Raw genomic sequence first — 25,059 nt, 5'->3', positions numbered from 1 at the left:
TAAAGAAGTTATGATCAACATCATGGCAGGCATCAGTAGGCTGCCACTTTTTCTATAGGAAACCACTGAAGGATTTTAAATAAGGGAGTAACATGACCAAATGTGCACTTCAGGATGGCCACTCTAACTCCAGATGGACTGGACTAGGTAAGACTGGATGCAGGTAGGACTGTGGTAGTGAAATACAAAAATAAGTGGGGAAATTCAGGAGATAGTTAGGAAGCAAAATCAATAGGACTTGACTGAGTTTGAGGGTCCTCTAACGACAATCAGTGTGGATGTCCAGTAGACCTGCCGGATATGCAGGCCTGGAGCTCAGTGAACTGTTAAGAACTGTCGGTGCAGGGATCATCTGCATTTAGATGGCAACTGAAGCCACAAGAGGGGCTGAAATGGTCCAGCAAGAATAAATCAAACCAGGACAAACACATATTAATACATTTAAGAATAAGGAGATATGCCAGAGCTGGGGGGAAGGGGAAATGGGAGTTACTGTTTAATGGATATAGAGTTTCAGTTTGGGATGGAGAACAAGTTCTGGAGAGGGATGGTGGTAATGGTGGTTGTATAACAATGTGAGGGTTCTTAATGCCACCGAATGGCACATTTAAAAATGATTAAAGACCAGGTACAATGGCTCATACCTGTAATCTCAGCACTATGGGATGTTGATGCAGGAGCATTGCTTGAGGCCAGGAGTTTAGGACCAGCCTGGGTGACATAGCGAGACCCCATCTCTAAAAATTTTTTTAAAAATTAGCCAGGTGTAGTGGCACATGCCTGTAATCCCAGCTACTTGAGAGGCTGAGTGGCAGGATCACTTGAGCCCAGGAGTTCAAGGCTGCAGTGAGCTTCACCGCTGCATTCCAGCTTGGGCAATAGAGCAAGACCCCGTCTCAAAAAAAAAAAAAAAAAAAATGGTTAAACTGATAAATTTTATGTTATGTGTATCCTAACACAATTTTTTAAAAAAGAATAAAGAGATACTTCTGTATTATTTATATCTTTTAGAATAAGAATGTATTCATGTATTACTAACGAAAATCAAGACAAATAATGAATGTGGGGGAGAATCAATAGAGGGAGAAAAGTCTACACAAGTGACTAAAAAAGAATGGTCAAAGAGGTTGGTAGGAAACCTGCAGTGTTAAGTCGGGGAAGCTAAAGACAGCACTTCAAGGAGGACGTGTTCAACCGATTAGAATGCTACAGAGTTAAATTGGATAAGGCTGGAAAAGAACCCACTGGTTTTAGCAACGTGAAGATCAACGTGACCTTGGAGAGAGCTATTGGCAATAGAAGCCAGAAAGGGGTTTGGTGAGGAAAGAATGGTTTAGAAAATAGACCCTAGAGTGTAGACAACAAGAAGTTTGACTATTATGGGGAGGAGACAGGATGGTGGCTAAAGGGAAAACTAATAGACACTTTTTAAAAAATAACTGCGTTAAAATATCATTAAGCCTAATTGGCAAAACAATCGTTTTGGTGAAAATACAATTTTATTTTAATAGTCTCAGTAATATCTGGAATTTATACGTTAGAGAATTTTTCACACTGCTTGTAGGTTAGAAAGGATAACTGTGAATTATTATCTTCATTTTATGTGTAGTAAAACTGAACCACAGAGAAATTTCTCTAAAAAAAATATCAAAGGAATTAGTGTTCATTAAATAAATACCCTCACTGATTTTTTTCAGGTAGAAAAGTACAATGCATTGTGTTAAAGAAAATTTACTGTAATAGCTACATGTTCAAAAAGTTTAACATTTTAAGGCTACTACATGCATTAATTTTTGGTACATGTCCAACGGAAAATATTTTATAATCCATTACATCCTCATGACGCCAAAGTCAGTCTTCGGTATTGGTGCATTGAGGGCTGCACTAATACTGAGTCCCAGCACCAGTCTGGTGTCCACTGGATCAATAATCCCATCATCCCACACCCTGACAAAAGAATGAAAAAAGAGTTATGAATATACCACCAAACCACCATTTATACACTCCACGCCTAGAAATACCAAGGAGGTTTTTCTTCAGGTAATATATGGATCTACTAATTAGCATCTATACAACAGAAACCACGTATAACAGAGGAGGGGAGGAGAGGAAGAAAATGATATGACTCTTGTCCCAGGCCACCACAGACTGTCATATCAGATTTAAGACTTAAGGAACTACTTCTATAAGACATCTCAAGGAAATCCCTGGTATAAAAATATTTTTACTTATTTCAGGAAAAACTTTCCTGTTCCTTTTCTGCCCACACAAATGTATACAAGTTGGTATATTTCTGTGATTAACATGAAGAGCTATATAACTCAGGAAATAATCTAAAATCAAAGTCTTTACTATATAAAATTGTATTTCCCAAAGCTCTTCCAAATTCCTAAAAAACTATGCAAACTACTAAATAGACTTCAGTATATTTTATTAATAAAATAGATACCTTCAAATGCAGGTCTTTATTTTTTGCTACAATAGGAAAGACAAGCAATAATTTTAAACTGCTTGCAGAAGAAAATTTTAAGTAGAAATTTTAGTTTGCTTTTCACTGACAACCTCAAATATATAAAGAAAAATGAATGAGAAATATTATTTTTTAAAGGTTATTAGTAGGTGGCAATTTGCTTTCTTTAAACAAACTGCCCTCAGTATCTGGACATAGCATCAATTATTAAAACATTCTTACATTGACAGACATGAATCAAATCTCTGCTCATAAAACATTCATAAAAGGGACCCTAAAGTATCAACAGCCAATAAAAAGAAAGCCACTTTCGTAAATCTGCAACCAGGAGAACTCATTACACTCCCTTCTGAAGCCTGCAGCACAGTAATCCGGCAGGCACGGTGAAGGAGCTGGTTAATAATGTACATTAAAAAGACTGCTCCAGGTAAAAGGTTCTAACCAAATGCCTGATAAAGTTTGATTATAAAAACAATTGAGCAGATGCAAATTCCCATGCTGCATATGTACCACGTAAGGATTAAGAAAAACATTGGCAGTTCCAGTAACAGACAGTGATAGGGCTCTCTGAAAAAACAGATCCAGCCACGTCAGGCCTAAGTGGGCCAGGGAATTTTGTTGTTAAGCTGAGATTTACTAAACCCCAAGGAAAGCATCATACGATGGGTTTGGGAAACCTTTCATCTGTGAAAGAAAGTTGCTGTCTCTGTGCCACCAACTGTTTCAACAGAAGGGTTAAAGATCTACAAATTCACAGAAAACTTTATTGTCTTTTAGCATTTACTTCCAAAGAGAAGTCTATCTAGGCCATTTGCTCTCCTGCCTTGAATGTAGACCATTAAAAAAATAATAATAATTTCAGTATGAAAATAATAAAGGATGCAATCTTTTTCAAGAGATGACTTATCTCAGCCAGAGGTGAAAAACACATTAATGGCTCACACAAAATATGCTATTTTTCAAAGTTTAATATTTCAACTGTCCCTGTGCATTTCAGTCAAAAACCCTATGTGGCAAAAACTGTAGATAAGCTTAAATATATACTTAATGTTTATCTTAAACCTCTTATATGGATTTTTATTGCTTCTTTGCATCTACTGGCTAGGACATAAGACTATTTGTGTGACGGTAAGATGAGGAATATGTTTATCTCCCAAATCAAAGACTATAAAATATTTTGTTCTTAGTTAGATGAATTGACTCACCACAACAAAATATACCTATAAATCTGTATATATTTAGTGAGGAGAGAAATAGGCTTTTTAAAAATCCCAAGTGGTATTCTTTGATCTCTTAAACTAATTGTGCTCTTGAAAATCAGTATGTTTATTCTTTGTGCCCCCAAAACTAAGAGCAGTACCTGCCACAAAGGATGCGTTCAAATGATTGAAATGGATTCTAACTTTTGATTTTCTTTTCTCCCTCCTCTCCTATTTGCCTTCACCAGTAAATGGCATAAATCACAGCATAATCTAATTTTTAAAGACACAAATAGTTACCCTCTTTCTTCTATCAGCCCAAGGGATGAAAGGAAGACAAGAAGCTTAGATTAGTCTTCAGAATGCAGAACATTAAAGTTGTTGAAAGCACGCGCCAGCGGCTCTCCCGCTGGGACAGGAGTGATAATTTATTGCCTCATAAGCGGTATAAGAAACAAATAGAGCCAACAGCTGCAATGGTGTGTGAGGTAATTATTTGGCACTGACACAGGGACCCTGGCTGTGACTAATCGCCGTCTGAATGCATGAGCATACTTGTTAACAAGTGCCAATAACGAACACACACACAAAAGCAAACTAATAAGTATTCAACCAATCTCATGCTTAAAATGGGGTAAAAACCAAATAATCAAAGAAGGAGGTATGACAAGAATCCATATTTTTAAGCAAAAATTAAAACTAACTGCCAAAATAATATAGCCAAGATTATAACTCTTATTCTCAGCTCCTAGCATGGCACACCTCTGGCTGCCGGGCCTCTCCAGTCCCCAGACACCTCAACTAGGGGTGGGACAAGGGAAGGGAGGCAGGTGGAATGAGACCAATGGTGGCAGGTCTATAGCACAAGGACATCTGGGAGGGGCTTCATTTTACCAGTAGGTATTTCCATTATAAAGAGATAACAGTACAAAACTGTGTCCAAACATCATTTTTTGGTTCCTACAAAGGCTGGCCCATCCCAACTGCTCAGGTCTCTGTCAAGCTGCTGCCCTGACTGCCAAGATGACCCAGCAGGGAGGTAGCTATTTTCTGGCTCCCACCTTGCACTGGAATAGTAAGGGTTTCCTTCCTCTTCGAACCTCTTAATGATGGGCTCTTTTAAAGCTGCTTCTTCAGCACTGGAGAACTAAAAGAAAAGGGACCGTGAGTTAAGTCAGCTTCAGTGGAACAACCGAACCCATTTGGATAATCTTAAGAAAAAAAGAGAGAACAGATTTCATGAATAATAATAATGTTATAACATTTGCACAGTGATGTACAGATTACAAGTGATCATTAACATAAATGATCTCACCTAAAATATGCATATCAATTTAGTACATCATCACATCCCCCTTAGCCGAGACAATATCCTGACGCTGTACAATGTAAGGTCAAAACCAAGGGTATGGCTTATCACAGCAGAGTATAATAGAGGATGTGAATTATACAATGTAACAAAAGGGCTACATTACATTTAACAGCCTCGAATTAAGAAAGTGTAGAAGTATGAGATTTTCATTCAAAATAGCTGAAATTTAAAAAATTTTAAAGCTTAAAGGGATAAAATATCAACCACACCTTGAATAACCTCTTTAGTCAATATCCCAGATAGCTTAGAGATACTTTTTCCTAATTAAAAACTTAATGGCCTTCCCATCAGTATTGCAAGGATCAAGTGATAATAATTAATTCAGATGTAAAAATCCTCAGAATTTATTTTAAAACCCTGAAAAATATTTTCAACTTAAAAAAAATTCCACACCAGAAACAAATGACTTATTTCAAATAAATCCTACCTTCTTTTATGTAAATACTTTAACATCATTTTAAAGGTCAAGGATTTCAAGGGAGAATCACTGTACTTTCCTTTCATATATAAAAATGAATTCAAATATCTGTATATTAAAGTAATCAAAGAACAACTATTTAATAAGAGATCTCCACACTGGGCTTCACAGTGTTTAAGACCTGTCTTCAAAATACCAAGTAGAATTTCACATCCCACCTCCACTACCATCACCCCCTTACCCCAACCTGGACGCACACAGGCAAACAAAGCTATCCTTTGCTTTCAGGTACTAAAGTGTATCTGAAACCTTAATTGAAGTCTGCAGAGTTCTCACTGCTTGGAAAAGATAACCAGGGATGTGAGGCATGGGTGGATCCATTCAAGGAGGCAGGAACCATCCTCTGGCTTTGTATGACGCCACCCCGCAAACGAGGTGTTAAACTAGATGAGCTTGCACAGAGAAGGCCGGGCCTCCTCTGTTTTACACTTCCCATGCTGACACCACAGCACACCCGGCACCTTCAGGAACACGCACCAATCATTCTAAGGCTTGGTGCTCACACAGAAGAGCTAAAAGTTATAACTGATAAAAATTCATGCAAAATTTCAAAAGAATCTCCAACAGAGACACAAACAAAAGAATCCATTTTAAAAGCAGCTACTTGCTGGGTTGCCTTTCAAGTTCTCACTGCTCCTTCCAGTTTTCTTCATTTGTACTTTCACAGTATAATAATGTTACTTAATTCTCATTAGATGACTGAGCCCTCCCACTCAAGGTATCCTTAACAACAATCTAAAAGTAAAATAGAACTCTGCTGCCTTTGGTCATAAAATGAAAGAAGTACATCAGATTTATTTAAATCTCACTCACTGCAAATGACTAAGAAGCAAACATCTTTATCCCTCAGGCAGTTTCTGAAAAGGAGATTCTGAAAAACTTTTAAATGGTCACAAAGAAAGCACTCTAAATAAAATGGCTTTTAAAAAATAAGAGACAGGAAATGTGTGAGTAAGCCCAAACTGCTGAAACAACTTCCAGGTCCGCATCTCCTAAATAAAGCCAGGCACGGGTGTTGGACCCTACCCGTGAGCACGGAGGGATTCCGGGCACTCCGCGCCTTGGCTCCAGGGTGTTTATTGGTGAAAGGCAAACCCAAAGATAAAGAAGAAATGGCATTTACCTGTTTTCCTTCCCGTGCTTTTTGGTCCTTTACTACTGTGGCTAACACATTGGCTGCCTGCTCTCCGCCCATCACTGAGATACGTGCATTTGGCCAGAGGTAGAGAAACCTTGGGCTGGAGGAAAGAAAGAACAAATTAATTCAATATACAACATGGATTTTCAAAGGCCCATGTGTGCCCTTTAAATTAGTGGTTCTTGATTTAAGCTGCACATTACAATCATCTGGGGAACTTCAAAAATATATAAACATCTGGAACCCACCAGACCAATCCCTAGAGTGAGGGCTAAGCACAGATGTAATTTTTAAGTTCTCCAGGTGATTCTGGGTTTAAAAGTGTTCATAATATCCTTTTGTTATCTGTGGTCACATCTTGTTTTCCATTCCTGAGACTGGTTATATGTGCCTTCTTTATTCTTCAGTTTGAGCAGGGGATTATCAAGTTTGGTAACCTCTCCAAACAAGCAAATGTGGAGCTTTACTGATTCTTCCATCTTACGTCTGCTCTTTATTATGTCCTTTCTATTTTTCTTGGGTTTCATAGGCTGGTCTTCCAACCTCCTGAGCAGCATGCTCAGTTGGTGATTTTCAGTCTTACTTCTTTTCCAATATATACATTTAAGGATATAAACCTTTCTCAAAGCAAGACTTTAGCTGCATCATGGAGTCTTAATGTGTAGTATTTTCATTATCAGCCATTTCAAATATTTCCTGAATCCCACTGTAGATTTCTTCCAAATAGTACCTTTAGCATAAATTTAATTTCATCCCTCCAGATGATATAAATTATGGTATAATTGATCAAGATTTGTGAATGCCATTCTATACTGTAAATAAACTTAAAATAAACTGACCATGTATAATTATACTTGAAGCATGTTTCTTTCTTTGAGAGAAAATCATGACAACCCACCTGAATGCTCTGCCACACATCCCATAGTTTCCAGCCCCATAGGATCCCCCAATGATGACGGTTATCTTAGGCACTTGGGCACAGGCCACAGCAGTCACCATCTTGGCACCATCCTTGGCAATTCCTTCAGCTTCATAGTCTCTACCAACCATAAATCCTAAGAGAAGGAACAGAAACACAGCCAAGGTATTAGAAGAACATCTTGCCTTAAACTAATTTTACCACAAGCCTCTTACCTTAACAAAATATTTATATGTGAAATATATCCCAAAGAAGTTTGCTTTAAAACATAAGATTAAAATTTTCTCTGATCACCTTTTAAACTTTCTTAAAACAGTTCATATGGATGCACACAGAAATCTTCAAACAACATAAGAATGCAATCTACCTTTAAGAGATGATCTCAAAGCAGGAGCTTGATGTTAAAAGAATGTGACATGGCAAGCTAAGGACAAAGGACCATGGCAAACCAAACTGTGAGGGCTTCAGTATTCACTGTCCTGGTTTTAAAATATAGACTGTTCCTTCTGAAGTGATCCTTAAAAACTTTGATAAAATAAAGATGAATGTTTCATAGAGATACTAAGAGTCTCTGCCAGTGACTCAACAACAAGGTTTAAAAAAAATTTGCTTCATTGTAATTACAGGATTCTTCTACTTCTTCAAGCCCCCAGCTCTGCTGAAACTTCTCTGCAGCTTCACTGTGCCTCGAGGACTTGGGCTCCTCCCTCTTCACCTTATAAACACCAAATCAGGCTTCACTTGTCTCCCTCCCCAGTCTGGTTTCCGGTGAAGGGATTTCTATCATCCGTGTACCGTACTCACTTGCCTAAATGATTGTCACTATTCCTGCTTTGCAAATCTCCAGTATCTGGTCATTCAATTCAATTCAGCCAATTCCTGCGGAGTGCCTGGACTTGCTGCAGCTACCACAGGAATGACAGCACAGACCTTGCCTTCACGGAGCACTATCTGCTTCCCCAGCTCCCTTCTCAGTCTGGCCCTCAAGAACCTCAGAAACTCCTCAATCGACCTCCTCATGACTCCCTGTAACATTCCCACCATCATTGTTCTCAAACACCAGCTCTCTTCAGCGTTTACCTCCTACCCCTCAAAACCCCTCTATTCTCTGTAGAGGACCCTGCCTTTAAAAAGAAGAGTGAGGCCATCCAACTTGGCTTTCTCAAATCCTTCTCCTTCCTACCTTAAAAAATTACATAATCATGCCCCCTTTCTTCCTTTACTCTTATCTCTGTGGAAGAAACTGGAGTTACTCAGAGACTGTCCCTCAGCCTTCTTCCCTTCTCTCAGGGGTAATCTTATCTGTTTGCACTGCTTTACCGTCTCCATTTTCTGATGATGCCTACATTTTCATCTCCAGCTAAAATACCTCTTCTGTGCTCAAGATTTATTCAACTGTCTACATTATCTCCAAATGGACATCTCACAGGTCCCTCTAATGCAAGGCTGTGTAACTAAATTCAACCTCTGTTCCCTGTCCCCAACACAGCAAAAATAAAACAAAAATGTAAGTATCTTCCAAGCACAATGTTTAACTTACCGGTGGTTAACAATCCAGGAATCATTATTAGAAACAAGGTTCCTGGACTAGTTAGACTTCAGAACCCCTTTTATCTGCCCTTTTACATGGTTTTTTAAAGCTCTGCTGACTACGAAGAGCCCAACTCCCCCTTCTCATGGAGACATGACTGATCCTGACAACTGTTGGGAGCCTCTCCTGCCTCTGAGCCTGAGGTAACCATGTATGTCTTAGAAGACTGGGCAGCGGGGAGTGTATCAGAGAATCACAGAATTCTAGGGAAGACATCTTAAAAATCATTTCATCCACCATGTTATGATCAACTATGGAACATGAGGTCCAGAAACATAATTCACTTTGGTCATATCATTCTTTGGGGTCAAAACACAAAGCCCCAGACTTTGGTTCAGGATGTAAATGTACATTTTAAAAAGATGTTGCTTCAGGTAGAATTAATTGCACAATAAAAGATAAAGAAAAGGGAAGACACAATAAAAGAAAAGAAAAGGATTTCGAGCATGTGCTTGAAATTCTTACGGGGGAACAGAATCCAGGGGAAAAGACACCCCTCTTGGGCGGTGATCAGGTGGTGCTCCTGGAAGAGAGCAGTTTGCTGCTTTCTGCATGTGTGGGTGTCTACGTGCAGGAATACAGGGAGGCCATTTATGTGCTGGTGATGCACCTTATGCAGAAATTGCTTCATTTAGAAAATGTGGACAGTCTCCTCAGAACATTTAACATTCAGGAAGAAAAGTGTTAACTCTTAAAGAGACTAGAAAGAGCATGTCGAATAGAACTTTCTACTCTGAAGAGAGTGGTCTATATCTGTACTGTCCAATACATGAGCCACACTCAACAAGGTAGCTGTAGAATAAGTGCAACCAAACTCATTAAGCTATTTTCTTACCAGTAACGTTTTGAAGGAACAGTAGGGGAATATTTCTTTGGCAGCATAACTGTATGAAGTGAGCACCCTATAAGCAAATAACATAAACATTTTTTTAAAGGGAATTAACAACTCTATAATCATCATGCATCCTACAAAACACCAAGCTTGGGTCAAAGACAAGAAAGAATACCCTCTGTTTAGCTAGTATGACCATATATTAATAGGAACAATGATTGTACAGTCCTACCCTATTATCAGTAGGACATGTAACTCTGTCTGGGTTTGCACTATACTCGTTTTGCACAATCACCTGTGTAAGCACTGGCACGTGGCTGCAAGTCAACTGCTGTGTCAGGGATGAAGTCAATCACTAACAACCCAAACAAGCGAAACTTAAGTAACAGAAAAGAAAGAACTGCTGTCAATGAGAATTGTTGAACTTTGCTATAATTTTCTATTTCTCCACTCTAGAAAAGATAGAATATAAACTGCCCTGGGATATCAAGGATGACACTTACATCTTGACGACCATCAAGATTATAGTAAAATATTTCTTTCTTACTAACACTCCCTGAAAAAATGAGACTTTCAGATTAGATGAATGCTAGAGAACTTCTAACCCTGAGTTGAAGAAATTATCTAATGATTCAAAAATATAACTATTCCTTCCCAATATTCTAAAGATTATGTAAGAAAACTCTTATAAACCATTCTCTTTATGATTTACTCTATTTGCAGATCTCTTTATCTCTGTTGGAAATGCCATGGCAAGTGCAAAATTGCAAAGTAATTGCTCAACCTCAATATGGCTATGTTTACAAGAATGAGAACATCACATAGACCTTTGGGGCTTAGATCAACAAATGAAATGTCAGGCTGAGTCCAACATAACTCCTCCGGGGTTTATTTGTGCCAAGCCGACAAACAAAACCAGGTGGAATTCGTTTGGCCTCAGTCTGACACTTCCTCTATTGAAATAAGTATATTATATATTCATTAAAAGTCATTATTTCAGGAATACTTAATATTTTGCGAAACACTAAATACTATTAAGTGAAAACAAGCAAAACCTATCTATACATAGTAATATCAAGTGTGCGTGGTTTTTTTTTTTAAAAAAAAAAACTAAGGGAGCTGCCTGCCAGGTCACCTCGGCAGACCTGGTGGTAGAGACAAAAAAAAAAAAAGAAAGAAAAATACTAAGGAACCATAATAAAATGTTACTAAAAGTTATTTCTGGTATGATTTTTATTTTCTTTATTTTTACTTTCTTGTTTCATTTTATAACTGAATTGAGGGAACAATAATGAATAGCAGAATATAGAAACTGATTTTATTGATAAAACATTTCATCAAAGACAAATTCTTCCTCAATTAGGGTATGAAAGAGCTTAACTGCCTGTTACCTGCATCAGTAAGCGACTCTTTACTTTGTTAACTGAAGCGGAAAACCAAGACTAAATATTTTTTTTTCTTAAGAAAACATTTTATCAAAGTAGTATATGAGTTACATGTATCCAAGTTTAGGTAAATCTAAGACGATGCATGAAATCAAATATTAAGCTAAAAGATATTCAAGAACTTTTGGGGCGGGGAGCAAGGGCAATATACGTAACCTAAACTTTTGTACCTCCATAATATGCTGAAATTAAAGAAAAAAAAAAAAAGAACTTTTTAAAGTTACACCTCCAGTAAAAAAGACCCACTATCTTTCCATTTCCAAAAAGTAAAAATACAATACAGTTAAACTGATGATGAGATAGAGGAGAACAAGCAGATCATGTCAGAAACCCCTAACTGGGATCTCTGAATTCTCCAGTACGTGAAGCATTAGAGAATGAAACACTTTCAGGACAAGTATTCCTTATCTTCTCGGAATATTTACATGTCCTCTATAGCAATTATCATTCAAGTATCTTACAAGAATTTTCCTAAAACGAGTACAACATTTGATTTTTTTAATAGTGCTCCAGAAAGTCCATCACTTCATGTTAATGTAAATCACCATAAAAACTGTTTCAAATACCAACACACATGCACACACGAGTGTGCACACACACGTGCACGCAGTGCTCTGTTTGCTAAGGCATCTGGGTAAACATTTTCAAGCTTTCACGTGATAAATTTTAATTCATTATTTGATCTTCAAAGTTAATTATGTTATATTTGGAAAGAAAATCTTGAAACTTTGTTTTGTTTTTTTTTTTTTGTTTGTTTAGAATTTCTTAAAATATTTTTAGCAGTACTTGCCTTTTTTGCAGACTCAGAAAAGAGAACTCCATTGTTTCCAATGATACCTACTGGGTATCCAAATATTCGAGCAAATCCTCAAAAGAAAATTCAAAGAAGATTTATGGTTTGGGGAGGACATTTAATTTATAATAAAGAAGCATATTTATACATTCTTTAATTTACTATATCTGAGTGCCTAGTATATACCAGACACTAGGGGAAGTAGAAAAAATATATAATTTTTTTAATATCAAAAAAGTTGAAGAAAAATTAACAGATAGGAGAAAGCGCCAACATATTGATAAGCTAGAATACTGAATGAAAGATTTGTTTTTGTTCTTTATTGTGTCCTTGTCTTATTATCTTTTTAAAATCATCGTGTTTATTTAGTGTGATAAAATGAAATAACTGATTTGATGATCATCTAGATTTCTCTTTGTCTTTCAGGTCTAAAATTCTAGCCAAAAGCCCAGGCTGCACATCCTACATGGCACTGCCAATTATAAAAGCAATTCAGAGGGGGCAAGCAAGCTTCCAGAATGGTCTAGCAACCCGCTCTTAGTTCTGCCTCGTGCACAAAGACACGGGCCTCTAGCACATCACTCACTAGTAAGATTCTCCTCCTACACGTGTACGACCCTGTCAACCACTAGACATTCAAGCCATACTGAGCCGTGCTTGAGGATCTCAAGGCACAGACAGGACGTGCAGAGTAGAGCACGTGCCCCAGCCCTACTAGGGACACCCACAGAGGGAGGATCTTCACCAGCTGCCTGATCCCAAACCTCAGTTCCAAACAGGAAAACAAAATATTCAAAAAACTACTTAGAGACTATATAGGGCAGGTTCTGAGGCAGGAAGAAACCCGTAAGAACTTGAGCCTCAGAAAAGTCTATTCTTCTCCCCTCTCATCTTGTCACCCTGTATGCCTCCCGCCCTCTAATTCCTTCCCTACCCCTCTTACTCACATCCCCACACCTCCACCCTCTTGTTCCTCTCTCCTCCTTCTTACTCCCCCCCTCCTTTCCTGAACCTTATTTGAATTCCTGTACAGTCAAGAAAAGATGAAGGAAACTAGATGTGTTCCTGGTATTCCAGGGGACAATAGTGCCACAAGTCTTTTAGCAAGTACAGGGCAAATCCATAAAAGCAGAGGACAAGGACATTCATCTTTAGAGTAGAAACAGTTTTGACTTGTTTTAAACTGCTATACAATGAAGGTTACATCCTGAACTATTTGGTGACAAATCCTGTCTATATATCAAACAAAAAGCTCTTAATCACTTAAACACCTAATCTGAAACCATGAATTCCACTCCCGGTGTGAATCCTTCTCTTGCTCACAAATCAAACTAGGAGAAAGTGCTATGACTTATTTTTAAGCTTCAATGTATATGAGCAATTTGGATTTTTACGGCTAGTTTTTATCCTGCTCTGTTATCTTCAGATTAACTACTATATTTTCAAGCTTTTTATGACCAAGTAAAATTCATAAAATTTGTTTTGCCGTTTGCCCGAGATAGATTGTTATGTGTCTAGCATCTATTACTATTTCAAATACATTTCTTCAAAGGCCTATGGACTTAATAAAACTTTAGACAAAAGAATTAACCTTTATGAATATCCTTGTTTTGTTTTTCCAGACGTGGTATAATATCCCGAATTCTCAATCTAGTATTTGCATGAATCAGCTTAAGACCTACACAAAGGCTGTGAGAAGATTTAACTCACTCTACATCCTTCTGGGAAGCTAAACATTATATAAAACTTCCTAGTTTAATTGGACAGTAAACAATGAAGGAGACAGTGCTGAAATTTTCAAAATAATTATAGTTACCCAGAGAAACAGAAAGAACTACAAATATTTTCTCCTGATTTTACCATAAGAACCTTTTTATATAGGTAATGCCACAAAGTCACAGATAAGGGCCTACACCACAGCAGCTAGCCGTTATCATGTTAAACTCTGGATCCATGAAGACATTCAGCTAAAAACTGATCTTTATAAACCAGCTCCTTTTGAAAACTGACTCATACATTTGTAGTGCTCTAAATAACAAAGCTCATGCCAAGCATACCAAAGCCTTGACATAAGAGATCACTTATTTCCAAAGCAGCAGAAAATGTTCGTATTTTCAATTCTTCACCTTTATACCTGTAACTAATGTGTCTCCATATAAGGCTTTGAATTCATTGAATCTGCTTCCATCCACGATTCTAGCAATGACCTAAGAGGAAACATAACAATGTTGCCAAGAAATTATATTACAAAAAATTTTTACTTGACGTTATTTAAAAGGAAAACAATTCACATTGAAGTTGTCACTTTCACAAAATTTCATCTGACACAGAAAATCTTTTTTTTTTTTCTTTCACTGTCAAAGTCCTTCTCACAGAAAATCTTCTCACTAGAATTTCACTTGACATGCATAGTTAATTCCCTGAAGTCATCCTGGGCTCCCATGTTGTACTTCACTATAAAAGCAACAGCACCATTTTACACACAAGAGAAGCAGAAGAGACCCCAAGGGCTGGTTGCTAGACTTAGAGCTTCAGGGACGATTCCAATGTAGGTGCAGGGATTTAATCAGAAAGCCGCGAATAGACAGGACTTAGAGTCAGAATACGTATGCTCCAACCTAAGGCATCATATTTGATTTGTGTGTCCTGAAGTAAATCATTTAATCCCCTGAGTCTCAGTTTTCACTTCTAGAATGATGAAACAAAACGTGAAGATATGAGGTACTAGCAGTAAAGGATCTCAAGAAAATAATGCTGAGATGAAGAACCAGTTTTGACTCCCAGCTCTACCACTGAGAAACTAGAGTCTTAGGCTGGTTACCAAAAATCCTCTAAGCCTCAGTTTCCTCATTTGTTAAAAAAAAAAAAAAAAAAAAAAAAAACTTAAAAAATGCTAACTAGAGCATACTACCTGGCTCTCATTAAAAGGTAGCTATTATTATTATCATTGTTAAGCCTTTCATGGAGATTTATTGATTCTAAATCGGATATACTTGAAGGATCATCCACATATACATTGTTAATCTACAAGGAGTAGAAATTACTAAATAGTTTATCCTTGGGACTTATCATTATATACCAGGACTATTTCAAAGAATTCTAAACATGAAGAATTTTCCAAACATCAAAAGCTATTTTAGATGACACATATTTTATTTTTCTACATACTTTACACTTTTCCTTTTCTGTTTACCACATCAACCAAAGCCTTCTTTTGAGGCCGGGCGCGGTGGCTCACGCCTGTAATCCTAGCACTCTGGGAGGCCGAGGTGGGCGGATCGTTTCAGCTCAGGAGTTCGAGACCAGCCTGAGCAAGAGCGAGACCCCATCTCTACTAAAAATAGAAAGAAATTATATGGACAGCTAAAAATATATATAGAAAAAATTAGCCGGGCATGGTGGCACATGCCTGTAGTCCCAGCTACTCGGGAGGCTGAGACAGGAGGATCACTTGAGCTCAGGAGTTTGAGGTTGCTGTGAGCTAGGCTGACGCCACGGCACTCACTCTAGCCTGGGCAACAGAGTGAGACTCTGTCTCAAAAAAAAAAAAAAAAAAAAGCCTTCTTTTGTAAGATGCAAAGCCTGAAAAATGAGTGAATGCTTCCTAACATCTTTCTCTCCATAAAGTAAAAGCTTACTTTGAATTATTTTTTAGTAATTTTCCTAAAAGAGCCAATAATATAAAAGGAATATAACAGTTATTTGTTTTAGGTGCTATGTACCTCTAAAACTGTACCTTTTTCCAAGCAATCAACACAAAACTATTATTCTTCCATGGGAAAATAAAGCCACTCAAAGGGCACAGCAATCTAGAGCCATTTAGTATAAAACTCAACTTGTATTTGCTTTACAATAAACCCCACCTAGCCATATAAAATATATTAACTTATCTTCACAAAAAATCCAAACCTCAGGAAGCAGATAATATGGTACTATTCCTATTTCTAGAAGCAGAAACCAATGCTCAGAGAGGTTAAATGCCAGTTACCACTGACTGAGAGAATAAGAACTAGAGCCCAGGTTTTCCAACTCAGATTCCAGTATCATCCCACAGCTCCACACATTATTAAGATTTCCATATATGGCTTCTTTGCTACTGTAGAAAATTTTAATAAATTATATTCACAATAGTGAGCATGAATCAGCAAAAGGTAGAAGTATGGGTTACTATTTAAGAAGGCAAGAGTCTATCTTTTTAAAAAGATTTCCATTAAAATGAAATGGAAACAACACGAAGGCATGCATTTGTATCTGTTTTGTTCACTTCTGTGTCCCTGCCACCTGAAACAATACCTGCATAGAACATGTACTCTACAAATACTATTGAATAAATTAAAAAGTGGTTATGCTAAAAAGAAAGAACTTTCAGCCATCTAGAAAATGTAGCAATCTGGAACAACTCATTTTTCAAGCAAATCAAAGTGTAAGTACCGATTTTTTCTGTGACAGTACTTAAAAGTCAAACTAAAAACCTAATTCACAAATTTACAGTTAATTAAGTCACCTTGCTAAAGTACTTAGTTGAAGCTCTGTGAAATCCAGGATTTATGCCATTCTAACAACAACAGGATATTGCCTAAATACATAATTGTACATATTCATACAATGGAATATTATATTCATCAATTCATTTAAAAAATATTTATTGAGTGCCTACCATGTTGCCAAGCACTATTACAGGAATTAACACTTAGCCATGAAAAATGTTTCATGAAGAACTTTTAAAGACATGAAAAATGTTTATAATTTAAACTGGAAAAAGTTGAATTTTAAAAAAGGTACAATTACACACACATACACACACACACACACACAATCTCAACCACATAAAAAATGTATATATATACACAGTAACCCAAAACATCAAAATATTAGCTGCCTTCTCTGGATGGTGGAAATTGCAGATAAATTTTTTTCTTTTCTGCATTTTCTACATTTTCACAAATAATATATAATAGTTTTATAGTCAAGGGGGAAAAGTAACTTAAAATATTAAAACTTCTAACATAGAACCTGATATTAAGATAATTTCCTAATTTAAAAACTATTCTGCCAGCTATGGATATTGAACAAAATAAAGGACTACGTGCTCCATGCAAACACTAAAAACTGTCAATCTAGATTGCAGAAGACTATGTCAACAATATGTAACCATAGCAACATCTTCAACTGTAATTAGGTCTAATCTTTGCTAATGTCATATTGATCTAAAAGGGTACGTTTTTTCTTTCAACGACTTACTGCCAATTCACCCATTTCCTGAAATAAGAAAAAGGAAAAGAAATAGTTGAAAACTGTGAAGTTGCCTTACATCATTACTAATGTCCACAGGACTGTGGAGTCCTATTGATGAACAAATCACGCTTTGTCATTGTGCAATGAAAATTTTCCACCCATTAAGAAGTTTCCCCCTTCGATCCTTCTGTTGTTCATAAGTGTGATGACTGCATTTTCACACCCACCTGGGAGATGTGCCTCCCTTAAACATTGTTACAACGTCAGCACATTACCCCTCTGATGAGAAAAAAAAAGTTTCCCCCCCTCTCCTTTGATATTTACTGTGTACCAAGGATACCTACACAGCGGAAAGGTATCTTTCCCGTATGTGTCACCTCTTACTGAGATCCATGTCAGTCCCTAGACATGAACGTACCTTAACAAATTTTAGCTTTGAAAACAGATACACATACAAAGAGACTAGCAGCCGGTTTACAACTCACAGTTCCTTTTACATACCTCTCGAATATCAAAGGTCCTCTTAAGGTTGGCACCAACTATTCCGTACAATTCATCAGCAGGAAATAAAGGATCTTCAGGAGGTTCAACGGTAACCTGCAGAAATAAAGAACAATTTAAAGACATGATTTAAAGGTGACAGGAGCCAAATGCTTTCCAGGAAAATAAAAGATATAAGAACATATCCTACTCACATCCAATTTCTTCTGATAATTGAGACTCTTCACGATCTTCCTAGTTAAGTGAAGGGCATGATGATCGTCCAAAGCATAGTGGTCAGTTACTCCAGACTTTCTACAGAGTAAAGCACACTACAACAATCAGAACAGGGAAAGGAAAACAAATGAATATCTTAAATCCAAGTCTCTTCTCTCAATCAAGGATGACAGTACTTTTACTTCCAAAACACTTTAATAAATGTCATCTTATTTGGTCCTTATGACAGCTCTGGCAAACCACTATTATCATTGTTTTTACAAACAGAAAAAACTGAGGCACACGTAAGTTAAGCAACTTGCCCTAGGACCATAAGAACTCAGGCGTGAGCCACTTAGCCTGGCCTACTTTTTTAAAATAGTCAAAATTGTTTGAAAATTCATGCTTCCCAAATGCTCTCTTCCTCTCCTTCCACTGGTTAAGCACCTAAAACCAACAGAAGTCCACTTCATCCCATGCCCCTAACTCACCTTTTTGTGCCTGTGGCGTCGTTCTCTCCAAGTGGAAATGTACACTCCAGCCGGGCAAAGCACTTTACTAGTAGTCCCCCGTTAACAGTCAGTATGGCCAGATAGGCAGTAACGGAGCAGCTATGGTCACACTGCTGTGCTCACCTACACAAACTAGCATTCTGTTCCAGCTCAGGCTGAGCTCCACTGTTCCCCTCGACGGCCCCCCAGGGAGGAGACTCTTCTAATTACTTCCACTCCACTCACTCCCTTATTCATTCTGCCTCTAGCCTTGAGTGGTAACACTGGAAGCATGCTAGCATATTTATTTTGTGATTCTTTTTAGTTCATTCATTTATTTCTCTTATCTGACTAATTAAATTATAAATCCTTGAGGGCAGGGACTAGGCCTGAATTTTTCCACATTTCTCATAACGCTTAGAACAATCAATCTCTCCACAGTAAGTGTATCATGAGAAAGGAATGAATGAAAAGCTGAGGCAAAGGTCCCTTAACCAGCTCTTCAAAAGGCCTGGCGGTGTTCTCTGATGGGAAAGTAGAAGTATTGCTACCTACCATGCTTCCCCACCTCCTGGACTCTCCCTATCGCCACCTGTCTCATAGGTTTCTGGTGTGGCAGGTCAAAGGGAGGTTTGCTACACCAGCCAGGCCACTGAGGTGGTGATTAGATCTACTTGCCATTTTTGTCTGGATTCCTTAGGGCACGGTCCTGGGCCCTCTTCTCTATCTACATCCACACTGAGGTGAGCTCGTCTAGTCCCACAGCTTTAAATTCCACCTCTATGCTGATGACTCCCAGATAAAGATCTCCAGCCCTCATCTGGACTCCAGACTCACAGCCAACTGCCTCCTCAGAATCTCTACTTGTGTGTCTCACAGCAGCATTTATCAGGTAAGAGATGAATGCTTGACCCTCCTTCCCCCTCCCCAAATCTGCTCCTCCTCAGTCACCCCAATTCCAGGAAATGAAACGATTTCACATTACCTTTGTCACCTCACTTTCCTCGATCCCATATATGAATTCCACCTCTGAAATCTAGCTCAAACCGGTTCACTCACCTCCACCTTCACGCCCACCATGACCACGCAGGCCTCCAGCATCCCTCGCCTATGCTATTGATACGGCCACCCCTGCCCTCCACTTAGACTCTTGCCCAACCTCCAGGCATTCTCCATTTAGCAGCCAGAGGTATTTTTTTAAAAAACACATTTGATAATAGCACATCTCTGCTTAAAACTCTTCAATGGTTTCCCAACTGCTCTTAAAAAAAAAGACTCTAAAACCATTATTGAGCAATTATGATGATAAACAAGCAACAATAATAATGGCAGCTAACATTTATAGGAACTTATTTAAAGCAGGTATTGTTTCAAGCAATACACATGTATTATCTCTCATTTACTCCTCACAATAGAAGTAGATGGTCTTCTTACCCCTGAAGCCTAACCTGAAATGCTGAGACTAGTGACGTGATGAAGCCAGCTCACGCCTGACTCACAAGAGCCAACTGCATGTGTCTCTGCCTGATTCCGCATAAAGTGGCATCACGTCAGTAACTTAAAATCAGCCATGGTGGGATAATTTATACAACAGAAATTGACAAATGCCACAAATCAGGGCTTTTTTTTCTGCCTAGAGAACCAGCTGTTGAACATTTGCCTGCACACCACAGGTTAGACTCAGCTTCTGTATGCTCTCCTGGTTCTCCTCCTTTGTAAGCCTTATCACATATCAGCCACGTTTACATAATTTGTGGCAATTATTTGCTACTGCCCACCTCCCTGACTAGAACGTAAGGTCCTTGAAGTCAGAGACAGCATCTATCTTATTATCTTGAGCACCTTGAACAGTGCCTGGTACATAAGAGGTGCTCAATGAGTGTTGGTTAAATAAGTAAGAAACCTGTCTCTCCAGTCCTTCTCAGCTCTAACCAAAAAGGTGATGCTCTGGCTTGGACATGCAACTTTACAGTTCAAAGAACTGAATGTTAAAACAACAGACTGAGAACAAATAAACTGTGGTTTGGTCTGGCAAGTTTAGCTCAGGGAAAAAAATGTAACACTTCTTTTAAACAAAATGACACTCAATCCTGGAAAGAAACAACCATTTCTGTTTCACCTGCAATGAAGATCAGCACCTCCAAGATCCTCAGCGGACACCTCTTCTCCAGTTGCCGCTTTAACCTACAACAAGGATAAAAATCAACAGTGAGACTGATCCATCAGATATAAAACTGCTTTCCTAACATGTACATCCCCTAAGTTGACTATACCTACACTCTCTTCCCTAGAGCTCAAGAACATTGTATTTTCTCATTCTACCCACCTAGAAAACCTAAAGAATATTATCTCTATTCTACAACTGAAAAATTTGAACCCAGAGTCACAAAGAGCTTGCCTATAGCCCCAGAGCAAGCAAGAGAGCTTGACTCGAGCCCAGGCATTTCTGACCTGAAAGCCCATCCTCTTTCCCGACGTCATGCTGCCTCGCGGTCCAGCCTTTGCGTCTGTGCGTGTGCTGCTCCGGCTGCCTGGAATCCCTGCTCCTTCTCACCTACCTGGTGAATTCCCACTTACCCTTCTAGTCCCACCTCAGGTCACCTGCTCTGTGCAGCTTTCCTGACTCACTTGGACCTTCTTGTCATTAATGACACCCCACGGTATTAGAAGAGTAATGCTTGCACATCCGTGGTCTAAGAGCATTCTGCTCACACCTCCAATATGGCACTTGCCAGACTGTATTTCAGTAATGTGCATGTATCTCTGTTGTCTTCTCTATGCTATGAATTCCTGATGGCAGGAACTGTGATTTATCTTTGAATACTCAATAACCATGCAGAAAAATGCCAGTTACTATTACAAACGCTGTGTAATACCTTTAAAGTAGGAAAAAATCTTCAAGATTATCTAAATCCAAGATCCAGGAGAACATGACCAAAAAGAAAGAAACCTCAAGTAATAAATTAACAATGACTTAATTACAGCCTGAGAAATTCTACCAGGAGAAAGAAAGAAAAACCATTAATGCTAAATACCAATCTAATTCCTTAGAAATTGCTTATTGATTCCTACTTCTTTATGTTGGTTAATTTGTTTCTTTTTCTTCAAACAGGAAAAGCTTTTATTAGAATAATGAACATTAATTTAAAATACAGCAGGCCGGGCGTGGTGGCTCACGCCTGTAATCCTAGCTCTCTGGGAGGCCGAGGTGGACGGATCGTTTGAGCTCAGGAGTTCGAGACCAGCCTGAGCAAGAGCGAGACCCCATCTCTACTAAAAAAATAGAAAGAAATTATATGGACAGCTAAAAATATATATAGAAAAAATTAGCCGGGCATGGTGGTGCATGCCTGTAGTCCCAGCTACTCGGGAGGCTGAGACAGGAGGATCGCTTGAGCCCAGGAGTTTGAGGTTGCTGTGAGCTAGGCTGACGCCACGGCACTCACTCTAGCCCGGGCAACAGAGTGAGACTCTGTCTCAAAAAAAAAAAAAAAATACAGCACAAAAAAGACATTACTCACTACATCAAAAGCTCCATCTTAAATAAAATATCTTTCCACAGGAAGAGGCAATTAAAATTTTCATCTCCAATTATTCCACCCCCAGAGCTAAACTCTTAGTTCTCTTCTTTCCAAAAACTTTAGTGTAAAATAGCATTCAGTCCAGACAATAACTAATTATAAGAGGTGCCTGGACATTTAAAATTGTAAAAAAGGAATAAACAACAGATATACTACATTTATTTCAGGGATCTGACTAATATCAACTGAAAAAATAAGGATTTGTCATCGGTTAATATTTACTGAACACCCACAATACGTCTGATACTGTGGAAGCCCAGAGATGATAAAAGTCAAGGAGAAAATTAAAACAGCTCATCCTCCTAAACAAGTTCAGAAGACAAACAAAAGAAAAAAAGAACAAAAAGCTCCTTCAAAAACTTGTCTTATAATCCATTTTTTTCAACCACTCTAAGCTACTAGAAACTATAGCAACTAAACCCCACACTATGTGTGAAGCCTCCAAAGCCTTGTCTCAACTTTCAGTAAAACAAGAGTCAGAATTTAGAATTCTCAAGTGGTAGAGGCTGCTGCTGCTTTTCTCTCCTCCTGAACATGGTGTTTGTAAAAGGTGGACTGCTGAACGAGAGTCAGTTCTCTAGCAGAACTTCAGGCTTCTCTGGCTGCTGAGTTGCTTCTAACATACAAGTTAAATCTGAATCCACTGAAAGGACATTGTTGCGAGGAGTTAGCTATGCTCCCCACAAAGAGGTTTTTCTTCCGGCCGGGTCTCTCAGGCAGGGGTCGTCGCAAAGGATGAAAAAACAGTAGGAAACAGAAATAAAAAATAATAATAATACGCAGAGCCAAAGATATAGTTTATAAAGTAAAGGTTTATGAAGACAGACAAAGGGAGGGTGTCCGGATGGTATATATCCCTTCCCGTGGAGATATAACAAAGACTGAACTTCTTATATGGGTACTTACAGGGTAGATACAGGCTCCCGTTGTCACACACTAACAGGCAGTTTGGTTTAGGGTCAAAGTCTTCTAAAAGGCTACTACAGATCCTTTAACTAACTCTATCTAGGTGAACAATGAGTTACAAAATCTTCGTAGGGCAAACTTCTAAGTTTTATGATAAGGCTATTACTTTAGCAAAAAACAGAGACATCTTGGTTCCAGTAATTGTGTTCTTGGAGACAGAGACGATCTCAGAAGTCAACATGAGCTGTGCCTTGTGCAAATTACTTTAACCGCATGGTTCCGTCTGGGCCCGGCTTGGGCATTAGCATATCTATCTCATCAGCTCTCATCTCCGGTGGCCTTGGATCAGCTTTTGGCAACCTATGGCCCTAGGTGAAGCCTGTCTTGTCTTTCAAAACAGGTGAGAACCATAGGCCCAGCTTACAGCTGTCTCTTTGAAATGCAGCTGTCACTGACCAATGAGACGCCCTCCTGAGGCGAGGCATCTTTTGAACTAACATATTTATTTTTTTCTTTAAGGCAAAGCCTTATTTGACTTCTGAAATCAAATCTTGTCTCCAAAAATACAGGGGGCATTTCTATAACTCAATATTCTTAGGCTCAACACATTGTAACTACTGACCCTCAGACAAAATCTTCTCTCTAAAACACTTCACATTATTCCAGTATTATGATCTGCCTATATTCACAAAAAGATGTTTTCAAATTTTAGTCATATCCTTACTCATTTTCTGGTAAAAAATAAACAAGAACTGCTCATGAAAGTTTGTGCCCTTTACTATACAAATGTAAATTTTGAATGCATATGCCTCTCATTAATCAATGACAACTATCACATACAGCAAGATAAATGTTAAATAATAATAACAATAATAATAATACTGCAGGCTTTTTGAATAATGCCTTGAGACTTTTACCACATTGGAAATGGCAGCTCTTCAGGCTTACCTGATCCTCAAGAAAAGCTATGAAAAATTAACACACTCTTTTGGGAAATACACTTGTCTTACATCAAAGCATAAGCACTATTTAACATGCTCTTTTTAATAAAGTTGTATTAGTATTCCAAAACCAAAGATGATTCTTTGACAAACTTTTAAAGCAATATACTTTTTGAAACAGAATTCACATATCATAAAATTCACCATTTTAAAACATACAATTCAGTGGCTTTCAGTATATTCGTGGAATTGTACAACCATCACCACCACCTAATTCCTGAGCGTTTAGTCACTTCCAGAAGAAACCCTGTACTCATCAGCAGTCCCTCCCCACTCCCTCCTCCTCCCAGTCCCTGGCAGCCACTAATCTACTTTCTGTCTCTATGAATCTGCCTACTCTAAACACTTCACAGAAGTGGAATTATAAAGTATTTGTCCTTTTGTGCCTGGCATAATGCTTTAAAGGTCCATCCACGTTGTAACACCTGTCAGAAAGTCATTCTTTTTTACGGCTGAATAAGATTCTGTTGTATGTATAGTTTTCTAATTTCCCTTTCTTCTTTCCACCTATTTGATATTCTTAGATTTCACTTATATAATGGGCACTTTTGTTGGAAGGTGTGATAAAGTGTTTGTGTTTTTATTCCTTTGAAGTCTAGGTGGTGCCATGAGACAAGCCTGGCAGGTTGATGAACATATTACGAAATCACTGGAATGGAGTCAATCAAACGGGAGGTGAGCAAGAGCTGGGGTGACACAATCCAGTTATCAGTGCCAGCATCTCGGGCAGGTGATCAGTGAAGCTGCACTGGACCCCTCTCTTCTTTCATGCTTGAAGTTTAATGCTCTGTGGTTGCCCTCTTGAAATTCTTAAACTTTGAGTTTGTGCAAATGACATTTGAGGAGACAACAGAGAGCATACGTTGGGGCTTGGAGCCTCAACTCTTGCCTGGTCCGCCTCCTACCATCTTC

General features: G+C 38.3%; 1 protein-coding gene and 1 non-coding gene across 2 annotated transcripts in view; one reads left to right on the top strand and one right to left on the bottom strand.

Moving 5' to 3' along the window:
• Window positions 1-215: 215 nt before the first annotated feature.
• The window catches only part of MCCC2 (methylcrotonyl-CoA carboxylase subunit 2), a 65,024-nt gene continuing 40,180 nt past the window's right edge, over window positions 216-25,059 (bottom strand). Inside the window, exons 8-17 of the mRNA XM_069492787.1 lie at window positions 20,779-20,843; window positions 18,168-18,267; window positions 17,974-18,069; window positions 14,372-14,444; window positions 12,235-12,311; window positions 10,003-10,069; window positions 7,556-7,712; window positions 6,643-6,757; window positions 4,731-4,816; window positions 216-1,947 (exon numbers count right to left, since the gene is read on the bottom strand). Coding sequence (XP_069348888.1) covers window positions 1,830-1,947; window positions 4,731-4,816; window positions 6,643-6,757; window positions 7,556-7,712; window positions 10,003-10,069; window positions 12,235-12,311; window positions 14,372-14,444; window positions 17,974-18,069; window positions 18,168-18,267; window positions 20,779-20,843 — 954 coding nt within the window. The 3' untranslated portion in view covers window positions 216-1,829. The remainder of the gene's footprint in view (window positions 1,948-4,730; window positions 4,817-6,642; window positions 6,758-7,555; window positions 7,713-10,002; window positions 10,070-12,234; window positions 12,312-14,371; window positions 14,445-17,973; window positions 18,070-18,167; window positions 18,268-20,778; window positions 20,844-25,059) is intronic.
• On the top strand, window positions 17,654-17,757 carry LOC138398548 (small nucleolar RNA U13). The gene has a single exon (XR_011236023.1). It is a non-coding gene; the product is annotated as a small nucleolar RNA U13 (small nucleolar RNA).

Source organism: Eulemur rufifrons, chromosome 17 (assembly GCF_041146395.1).
Source record: "Eulemur rufifrons isolate Redbay chromosome 17, OSU_ERuf_1, whole genome shotgun sequence".
NCBI lineage: Eukaryota > Metazoa > Chordata > Mammalia > Primates > Lemuridae > Eulemur > Eulemur rufifrons.
Note: the sequence above shows the minus strand (reverse complement) of the source record. Positions and strands in the feature narration are given on the sequence as shown.